The 11,316-nt window shown below is 25.0% G+C and overlaps 2 protein-coding genes across 2 annotated transcripts; one reads left to right on the top strand and one right to left on the bottom strand.

The window, feature by feature from the left end:
• On the top strand, positions 1 to 1,879 carry LOC124925094 (dammarenediol 12-hydroxylase-like). The gene is made up of 3 exons (XM_047465066.1): positions 1 to 958; positions 1,264 to 1,451; positions 1,562 to 1,879. The coding sequence occupies exons 1-3, from the start codon at positions 1 to 3 to the stop codon at positions 1,877 to 1,879; spliced, it is 1,464 nt and encodes a 487-aa protein (XP_047321022.1).
• An 8,455-nt stretch (positions 1,880 to 10,334) lies between these two features.
• LOC124925093 (non-specific lipid-transfer protein 3-like) lies at positions 10,335 to 10,834 on the bottom strand. The gene is made up of 2 exons (XM_047465065.1): positions 10,521 to 10,834; positions 10,335 to 10,437 (listed from the first exon to the last, which is right to left on the bottom strand). The coding sequence occupies exons 1-2, from the start codon at positions 10,832 to 10,834 to the stop codon at positions 10,335 to 10,337; spliced, it is 417 nt and encodes a 138-aa protein (XP_047321021.1).
• Positions 10,835 to 11,316: the final 482 nt, after the last annotated feature.

Below are 11,316 nucleotides of genomic sequence, written 5' to 3'. Positions count from 1 at the left end.
ATGGACATCTTCTTGCTTCTTTCATTGTTCCTTTCATCTATTTTCGTGTTCTACACTTTCTTTAGAGGATCAAAAACCAAACCAAACTTGAAATCGTCGACTTCACTCCCACCAGGAAGCAGAGGTTGGCCTTTTTTAGGAGAAACCCTTGATTATTTCGACAAATTGTGGCGTGGCGTGCCCGAAAAATTTGAGCACGAAAGGAATGGTGGCGAAAAAAATCCAACCGGGATCTTCAAGACATCCCTTTTGGGTGAACACATGGCTATTCTATGTGGGGCTGAGGGCAACAAATTTTTGTTCTCCAATGAACACAAGCTGGTCCAACTTTGGTGGCCCAATTCAATAAACAAAATCTTTCCCCAATCCAATGATGAATTCATGAAGGAAGATGCCCCCAAGACGCGAAAAATCATATTGCGTTTCCTTAGACAAGAAGCTCTTCAAGAGTACATTCCCATAATAGATGAAGTTACGAGGAATCATATGAAGATGGATTGGAACCGCGATGAAGTCAAAGTCGCGCCAGCTATGTCAAAGTACACGTTTACTTTGGCTTGTCGAATGTTTCTAAGCATTCGGGATGAGGAAAGAGTGGAAGAGCTAAGAAAGTCATTTCGAGATGTATCCCTCGGTGCTATCTCCATGGCTATTAATTTACCGGGTACAACTTTCAATCGTGCGATTAAGGCTTCAAAGGTTATGAGGAAAGAAATCGAGAAAATGGTCATGGAGAGGATGAATGAAACAAACCGAACGAGTGAAGAATTGAACCGCGATTTACTTTCGTATATGATAGAGGGTAATGAGCTTTATGATAACTTCATGACTGCCTCCGACATAGCTAGTGTTATGCTGGGAGTTTTCTATGCTGGAACTCATACTCTCAATGTCGGTTTGGTATTCGTAACCTTGTATCTAGCCGAGCTCCCTCATGTGTATAATGAGGTCTTAAAAGGTACACATTGTAAATTTTATTTGTTCATATTTATTATACATGCCTAACCATATATGATCCTCATTGATTTTATCAAATTTAATCTCATTATGTGACTGATGGCTGGCTTGGAACCAAAGGGATATATATAGTTGTTCCTTTGATTATAAGATTAGTTAGATGTTAGTTTTCCAAAGAGAACTTACCTTAATTTTGTCAAATTTATTAAGAAAGACTAGTTATTCAAATCATTTTGTTTTGGACATGTTGGATCTCTTAGACAAATGAATATTTACAATGTTTGTTAAAAACAAATTTTTGGACAGAGCAATTGGAAATTGCAAAGTCAAAGAAGGAAGGTGAATTGCTTACTTTGGATGACCTAAAGAAAATGAAGTATTCAATGAATGTGGTGAATGAAGCACTCCGGATAATGCCACCTTCCTTGGGGATGTTTAGAGAAGCTATTACCGACTTCACTTACAATGGGTATTTGGTGCCAAAAGGATGGAAGGTAAGATCTAGATTCTAGACTAGTTCATACTTATCAAAATGTCGATACCTACTTACTATTTTTTCATAGTTTCGTAACATAACATAACGATTTGTCTAACTATTTTTCAGTTGCATGTGATTACCCATTCTACTCATAAAAATCCAAAATATTTCCCTAATCCTGAGAAGTTTGATCCATCAAGATTCGAAGGAAACGGACCGGCTCCTTTCACATTCTTTCCTTTTGGAGGAGGGCCTCGTGTGTGCCCTGGAAGTGAGTATGCTCGACAAATAACGCTCGTGTTTGTTCATAATTTGGTGACAAGATTCAAGATCGAGAAACAAATACCGGATGAGAAAATAGTAATTGATCCTACTCCAAGGCCTGTTGAAGGTCTCCCCATTCGTCTCCATCCTCACAAGCAATCCCATAATATATCCAACTAGTCTCCATGGGTTTTATTTCCTTTCATTATATATAACTATGTACTATGATACACCATGCTTAGTTATAATGTTTTAATTGCTATTAATAAATATGCTAAGAATTGTTGTTGCTCTTGGGATGCCTTTTTAAAATACTTTTTTTATGATAATGTGGGGAATTTAGACATGGATGGACTTATAAATTATCATTGTTTTGTTATAGCTCAAATTAGTTTAGATATCTTTGTTGACACCTTCTCTTATGTTATAAATGACCATTTTTATTATATATATAATCTATTTTAATTAAAATAATTAGTGAGAAAAATATCATATTTGACAAATAAATTTGGTTAGGGGTCAAATATATATACTGAAAAATGAATTTTAGTTCATATTTGTCCTTATGTCTTTGAAACTAAGACATCAGGTAGATATCTTTATTATTAATTAATACAACTCATATTTCCAAAGCAGTTTAGCCATAAAGCCACCCACCCAACAACTGCAATTTCATTATATTTCATACTTTAATTTAATTATTTTATTATAAAATAAAATATTTTAAAATTAATTAATTTTTAAATAAGATTAATAATTTCAATTTATATATATATAAATTCAAATTGTTAAATCTTATTAAAAATATCAAAAAAAATAATATATAATTTTATTTTTAATATATTATTAAAATTGTGAATGATTTTCTTAATATTATGTAATTATTTTATAAATAATTTTTTTTATTAATTAAAATAATTATTGTATATTTTAATAATAAATTATAAAAAGAATATATATATATATATATATATATATATATATATATATATATATATATATATATATAAAAGTATTAATCATATTAAATATTTCAAAATAATATCATTATCTTAAAATATTTTATTCTAAATATTTGTTATGTGATTTGATTAATATTTATTTCATAAATTCTAGATAAAATAAATTCTAAATATATTTATAAATAAAAATATTAATTTTATTCAAAAAGAAATATATATTGATAAATTTTAAAATATTTTATTTTATAATAAAATAATTAAGTTAAAAACTTAAATATTTATTTATTCAAATTTAATTTGCATACATAATTGTACAACTTTTCATTTAGATATATATATATTATTACAAATTGAATATATCTAGTTAAAAATTGATTAATTTTGAAATATATCTTTATAAAATGTTTTTTTTTTAATTATAAAACTTTTTATTTAGATATATATTGACTCATTTAAAAATATGGCTTTATAAATAATAATATTAATTAAGTTTTAAATATTTTATTCTCTTTATTGCATATTATCTTCTTCTTTTTTTAAAATATTTTTCTTTTATTTGGTAGTCTCTTATTTTTTAAATATTAATAATTACTGAATATTTAATAAAAAAATTACATTAATTTGTTTTGTTTTTATTTATAATATATATATAATATTGCTTAATTACACATACCGGTATTAGCAATAAAAGACATTATTATTTTTGTGAGTTACTACTTTATTTTATCAACAACAACAAAAATGGCAAATGTATCCTTATCATTTGTATTCTTTCAAGATAATTACCTTAGATATAAAAAGTTAATATTTTAGTTCACAACTTTTGCTAATTTAATATATTTCAATAATTGAAAAAAGTTATATTATTAAAAAATATGTATTAATAAAATAATTTTATTCTTTACTAATTTTTTCATGTTATAGATTAATGAAAAATTATTATAATCCAATTTCTACCGGACTTTGAATATTGACACGTGATAATTGGGCTCAACTTTACCCGCTTTTATAAATTAAGTTTACTTAAAAATGTATTTTTTCAGTTTTATAAAATTTAATCAATATGTTTCAAATTTTCAAAGTGAAAAAGAATATATAAAAAAAAAATAAGGCATTGTTGAAGTTGTTTATTCTTATAACATAAAAAGTCATTTAATAAGAGTTTTTTCATAACTTTATTATGAAATTTATGATTATTTTGCATAGTCTCCCTACAATCCATTCTTAAACTCTAACTTTCAGCAAGTATTTGTCTAATATATATGCATATTCAAGTTTATCAAAATTTACCTAATTTATATAATTTAAATGAAAACTATTGTTTACTTAACTTTTTCGGTTGACTTATATCTCATACTTATCTCAAGAAAATTATACATTTTAAAAGTTAATGAAAAATTAATAACTTTTATTTAAAATATAAAGCATTATAAAAATGTTGTTAAAAATATTTTATTGTTATTTCTGTTTTCTAGTTAGACTTTAATTTTTGCTAAAAATAAATAAATAAATAAATTTTCTATGAACTTATTTATTCATTATTCCATCTCATGAGGTTGAATTTTAGAAATTGTCCGAGGATATATATTCTATAGTTTGTGTAAAATAATACTTTTATAATTGTTAAAAATTATATGCCACAAATATAGTGTCTACTAATACATGTACATTGTGTGGATTTTGATTTGTATTGTGTTTAATAGTATGATATAAAGTTCAACAAATTTAGAAGAGTAGTAGGCATGAACAATCGTGCCATATGTTATATGTGCAAACCAATTGTTTCTAATTATAAAATGTTAAATTACATAAAAAAAAAATTATACAAATATGACGTTATAAATAAAAATAATATAATATAATATTAGGAAACGAAATAAAATTAAAAGATTGATTTTTAGACACTTATTTGATAAATTTATTAAAAACAGTTTAATTGTATCCATTTGTGTTAAAGTGTTTTTGCGTTGATAATTATTTTTTATTGTACAATAGAAATGTAAGGTTTAACACAGAAAAACACTATAACCAACTCAACAAAATATCATTCACAATTACCTGATTCAAATAAAATTTTCTAAGAGTTTGATTTTATATTTTTAATCTCTATATATTTGAATAACTCAAATATCAGACTATCAAAAATTATAAATTATCTTTTTTAAATGATACAGAGTGTAATGTAAAAATTATTTTGCAAAGAATTTATATATATATATATATATATATATATATATATATATATATATATATATATATATTGAAAAATAAAACTATTAAATAAAATTACTCAATCATTTAGGAATGTTAATATATATATATATATATATTGAAAAATAAAACTATTAAATAAAATTATTCAATCATTTAGGAATGTTAAGACTATCAATTTAATAGCATTTAATTCATATATTAAATTATTATTATCGATTTATTTATTGGTATGTTTTTTTATACTAATTAATATATCTCAAAATAATCATGAATGTACTAGTAGGATGTAAATGAGTAAGTGAATTGAGATCAATGAATGATCTATCAAAATTCGACTCAAGGTTAATTTTTATTCAATTTTATATAATAAATGTTTAATTCATTTTCAAGTTTATTTGAACCTCGTAATATATATAATATTTATTTATTTTAATATTAAAGTCTAAAACAAATACTTTTATTCACCCTCTCCAAAATCTATGTCACTCATATTATCTAAGAGAAATATTAAAAAATCAAAACCTTAATTTCTTAATACATATTATAAATATAATTATTATTTTTCACTATTTTTTTCACTTATTCACAAATGTTGCTTCATTTATTTTCTTCATCATCTCTCACTTATTCTCACTTATTCATGAATATTCATGAACAAACAATAGTTTCATTTCTTCGTATTTTTTATTTTTAGAATCTATAAACTTAGGTTACTTAACTTTTTTTTTTTTTTTTTTTTTTTTGAGGAATAGAGTATTTTCTTAGAGTAGTTTATACACCCTATATGTGAATTAAAATTTATTAATAATAGTTTGTTCCACGGTTGATATTACGGGGTAATACCAACAATTTTAAAAATAGTTAATATAAAAGGGGTCAATATCAACCGCTTTAAATCTATATTAGTTGATATTGACCACATTTATATCAACCGCTTTAAAAACCGTTTACTTCTTGTGTTTACAACAAAAATATCTATCTAAGTCTTGACATCCTATTCATTATGGCAGAGCCCACTCTTGATATAGAGGAATCGATGGGCGGTTCCCTCAGCTAATTCAGAAGCCCTTCTTTCGATTGACTCAGCTACTAATACAGTTACCACGGGAAGCACTAACCAATTCACAAAGAAAAAACCGAAGGAAAAACACATCGACAGCAAAACAGACACTAAAGATTTTCAGGACTATATAATAAGATAGCGGAAAATCGTCTTAACTTCATAAGGGTAATGAATGAGAAACTTCTTTACAAACTCCAAATCACATCTCATGTATCTGAGGAGTCAAGGCAAGAATGATTCATCCAACTCGAATACATAGAATCATCAACTGTTGATATAGAGGCAATAATATCAACAGTTTTAAAATAGTTGATATTAAATTTTTTTATATATTTTTTTAACCTACAAATTTAATTAATAATTTATAAAATTTAAATTTGTAAAAAGAGTATTAAAATTAAAATTATATTAATTTTTATTTTAATATATCATTATATTTATTAATAATTAATTATAATATATATATGATCAGAAAGAAAGAGAAAGAAAGAATGAATAAATAAATAAATAATAATAATAAGTAAGAAAAGAATGTATAACAATATATTTTAAATTTAAAAATATTATATATATATTTATATATTATTTAATTCAATAATATACATATTAAAAATTAAAATTTAATTAAGAATATAAATTATATTTACATAATTAATTAGGTAAACAAAAACTCAAACATCGTATCAATTATCTAATCAATACTTTTATCTAGTAAAATACCAAAATTATTCTATAATTTTATCATTTTTCTCTAAATCATCATTCTCTCACCTAAGTATTTCCTCTAAAGTTAAAAAAGGTAAATTAGTCTTTAAATTTTAAAAACCAATTTTTTTCTATTTCTTTAATAAACAAGGGTTTTTAGAAAAAACCTAAGTAAAACCCAAAAAATTCTTTTATCAAACAAGACCTTTGAACTTTGAAATTTTATTTTCTCCCTCTTTCTTTTCTTTGACTTATTAAAAAAAAATATTTTCTCTTTTATTATATAAATATATATATTATTTTTAATTATTAATATTTACAAATAATTATATTAATTTATTATATTTTTTATATAAATATATATTTATATAATTAGTTTAGGATATATAATGGTTTAAGGTATAAAAGCTTAAGAATAAGAGTTTAGTATTTAGGTATGTTTAGATTTAAGATTTTTTATAAGTATATATATATTTATATTTATATAATTAGTTTATGATTTAGAGTATTTTTAACTATTAATATTTTTAAGTAATAATATTATTAATTTTTTATATGAATATATGAATATATATTTATATAATTAGTTTAGGGTTTAAGGGATAAGACTAAGCTTTTATTTTTATACAAATATATATTTATATAATTAGTTTAGAGTTTAGGTATATAATTAAGGGTTTAATCTTTGAGAAATTTGAGCAGATGACCCTACCGATAGGGTGAATCACCATTTGTGTGGGTGAATAATTTAAATAGCGCTGCCTGGTGACCTTCTTTTTTAATGACAATTGTACCCTTGCGTAACGCAACCGAAATTTTTTATTTTTTTTTTTTCAAAAAAAAAAAAAAAAATCGTCACGCAACTGGGGCATTTTCGTCCAAAAAATTTCATAATTAAATTTTTTTGAAAAATAAGAAAATAAAAAATTGCGTCACGCAACCTAAGGAAAAGATGCGTGACACAATAGGAACCAGAAAAAAAAGGAGGGTCATCAACCCTATTTAAATTTGTGACCCTCACTTTCCGCATTTAGACCTCTTTTTAGGGTGATCTCCTCAAATTTCCTGATCTTTAGGTATAAGACTTATTCTATTATAGTATGTACAATTTTTTTTAAGTAACTTTGCATACTTTATTACTGAAACTTTAATATAAATTTTGTTATATTATATTTTATTATTGCAGTAAAATGTTTGAGTAAATTTTATTATTATATAAAAAATGAATTGTTCTGTTGTGGTTATTTGAATAATCATAACCAAAATATATCACATCCCTCCCTCTCTATTTTATCACGTCACTAAATTCATTAAAAAAAACTAAAATATCTTTTATTTTAAATTAATTTTTTTTATCATTATATATTAATTTATTTTAATTATTTTTAAAAGAAAAAATACGCACATTAAAATCATCAATTTAAATAATTATAGTTATTTAAATAACCTAAATCTGAGAACAAGAAGACCTTAGTCCTGTCCCACTGAGCCACCGCCTCTTTCTATTTTTGTATAGGCCAATCTTTAAACAAGGCCCAATATTAACTCGAGTTAAGCCCATTCATTTTTCTTTTCTTTTTATATATTTTTTTTCTTGAAATTCAATACCCACGGGGACACAACACTACCTCCCTAAAATAACAAATTAATTAATCAATACCTTATCAATAATGAACATTTTTCTTTTGTGAAAACAACAGCAAAACACTCCAAATGTTTTTGTAAACACTCAAATTGCAGCAATCATATATATAAAATTAAGAACATGAACAAAAAAGAATTATGTGATCAACAAATTCTCCACATGCTACTTATTTGTCTTGAATTTTGATTGCATCATAAACTTTAATAATCATCCCTCCTTAAACTAGACTTGAACCCGAAGCTGGAGAAGTTGCTATAGCCGATGAAGATGATTTTGGAAGGGTAAAACTGCATCAAATAGAAATCAAAAAACTAAATTACTAAAAAAAAATTGTAACCATATGGTGCATGTCTATATAAGTCATACGTCGCGCAGTCGATGGTGCTGGAGATAGGAATATCGATGGGAAGTTTGCATAGCTTGGTTAGTGCCTTGGCATTGTCCATGTTAATTCGGAAATTAAGTTGCGGAATTTGCAAGTACTGTTTCTAAACACACGCACACGCCTTGTAGGTTTGGTTGAGATTGGATTGCAAGATTGACCATACTTAGAGTTGCCGAACAACCGTCATCGTTCGGTGTTCCGGGTCCAACCGCGGTCAAATAGCCTAAACAAGGAAGGAGCGACGAACAAGGTCTTGGCATTTTATGTCAGCCGCAATAGGAGCAATTATTATTGTAACCATTTTTACAACAAAAGCCAAAAAAAAGGAGCAGCCATTATGATTTATTTGAAATTGAAATGAAGAAGGGAGTAGTGAGGATTTGGGAATGGGATGGGTCTATTTTTTATAGACTGATATATTTATGGATGGACACATGTAAAATGTTTGATTTTGGTCACATATCAGTATGTTTAATTGGCCTATTTTATTTACTTTTCTTTTCATTTTTTAACTTTACAACTAAAAAGATAGGAGCTTATTTTATGTGTGATATTTTTATTATTATTATTTGAAATTACTAGTTTAAAATCTTGTTTGTTTGATGAAAAATGAGTTTTTCTAGATTGATTATTAAAAATAAAATAAGTATATTTTAATTGATAAATTAAGTGATTTAATTTTTATAATAAATAATATTTTTTTTCTTAATCAAACAAGTTATGTGTTTAATTTGTTTTGGCTAGACTATTTGTAGATAACTTTTTATGACTCAACCAAACAAGGGTTTATCGATCTTTTCATTAATTATAATCAAATTACCATAGAATTTTTTTTATTTTTTTTATTTTTAAAAATTAAATAAGAATTAACATGATACCTCGCTACTATATATTGTATTATATATTGGAGACAGTTAAAATTATAAAATTCTCAATATAATTTTCTCTATTTCTATATAATCTGTAAATTTCTTTTTATTGATTTTTTTTTATTTTCATAGTAAAATATATTTGACATATACATGTTTATTATATAATCTTATTAAAATTATTTTTTTAATAAAATATCAAACAAACATTTTATTATTTCAACAGTATAAGTTGTCTTTTTTATTTATTTATTAAAATAAAACTATAATATAAAAAAAATTACATATTTTATTCTAAATTATTATTGATTTTAACCATTATAAATAAATTAAATTATATACATATACATATAAATTAAAATTATTACTCTTATTACAAAATAAAAATGAAATTATAATTTCAAAATATTTTAATCATTACATTAAAACATTAAATATATATTAAAAAAGGTAATTATTTAACAATTTTCTAGTGTTTTATTTTTTTAACTCTCATCCATGCCCTACTATATCAACATGCATGGTATTCTTCCTTTTTCTTGTTACAAAAAATGCGTGTGTTTTTCTTTTTTTAATTTTTCATTTTTTCAAAATGCTTCTTTCTACTTAATATATATAATTACTTAACACATTTAACAAGCTCATAAGAATGAAAAATATATAATATCTATTAGGATAGAAGGCCAGGTTACACAAACTATCAATATTGGATTTGATAACATTATCAAGTTATTAATTAAATACACATGGAGATGCATGTGTTACTTTAATTTGTTGTGATTGTGTGAACTTCTATCGAAACAATTCATCAAAATCTTGAGAAGGAACCGAACTTGGAGATAGAGCTGGAGTTGGAGCATGAACTAAAGATGGAGGAGTCTTAGGGAGGGTAAGCCTACAAAAAAGAATTAATAAATTAGTAACATATTAAATTTAAGAATATTTAATTGAGTCTAATATTAGAGAAAGATATGTTACGCTGTGCAGTCTACGCTTGGCTCGATGGGGATATTAACGGGGAGGTTGCAAAGCTTGGTGATGGCTTTCGCGTTGCCAAAGTTAATTTGGAAGGAACCCGAGTCTGCGACTGATTTGAAACATGTGCACACTCCCTGTAGGTTGGCTTGAGATTGAAGAGCAATCTCGGCTATACTTAAAGTCGCAGAACAACAACCCGGACCTGGTTGTGCGGGTCCTGGCGCCGTCAAATAGTTTAAACATGGAAGCAATGAAGGGATAAGGTCTTGGCAAACAACATCGGCACCAATATTAGGAAGAACCATTGCAGCCATTATTACAACACAACCGATAATAAATTGGTGATTCTTCTCCATTGATTTTGGTTAATTTGATAATGTAAATGATTGTTGATATAAGTGATGACTTTAGGAACAATGGATGTTCTATTTATAGTGGTATATATGATTGGAGAATGAGATTTTTATTAATTTAGAAACCTAAAACAAAATTGGTATATGATATAAATTGATTAAAACAATTACTTATAAGATGAACTACATTAAATATAAAAGGAAGGAGCTTATTTTTTTCCATATAATTGTTGATTATATATGATGATATGTGATCTCCTATCTTCTTTTTTTCCTTATATTTATTGATTATGTAAATAATTGTGATTTGTGATTTTTGGTAACATAGATATAATGCATCAGTTATGTATCATATTTTGTTTACTTTAGGAGTCTCTTCCATTGATACACTATCTTTTATTTTCAATTACATACCTTTAATAATATCATTATAGATATATAAA

Source organism: Impatiens glandulifera, chromosome 2 (assembly GCF_907164915.1).
Source record: "Impatiens glandulifera chromosome 2, dImpGla2.1, whole genome shotgun sequence".
Taxonomy (NCBI): domain Eukaryota; kingdom Viridiplantae; phylum Streptophyta; class Magnoliopsida; order Ericales; family Balsaminaceae; genus Impatiens; species Impatiens glandulifera.
This window is presented reverse-complemented; position numbering and strand designations above follow the sequence as displayed.

Coding starts and splice junctions, on each gene's coding strand:
- LOC124925094 (XM_047465066.1), top strand. CDS start 1: ATGGACATCTTCTTGCTTCTTTCATTGTTCCTTTCATCTATTTTCGTG. Junction 959..1,263: donor GTATAATGAGGTCTTAAAAG/GTACACATTGTA, acceptor ATTTTTGGACAG/AGCAATTGGAAATTGCAAAG. Junction 1,452..1,561: donor TGGTGCCAAAAGGATGGAAG/GTAAGATCTAGA, acceptor ACTATTTTTCAG/TTGCATGTGATTACCCATTC.
- LOC124925093 (XM_047465065.1), bottom strand. CDS start 10,834: ATGGCTGCAATGGTTCTTCCTAATATTGGTGCCGATGTTGTTTGCCAA. Junction 10,438..10,520: donor CCAAGCGTAGACTGCACAGC/GTAACATATCTT, acceptor TCTTTTTTGTAG/GCTTACCCTCCCTAAGACTC.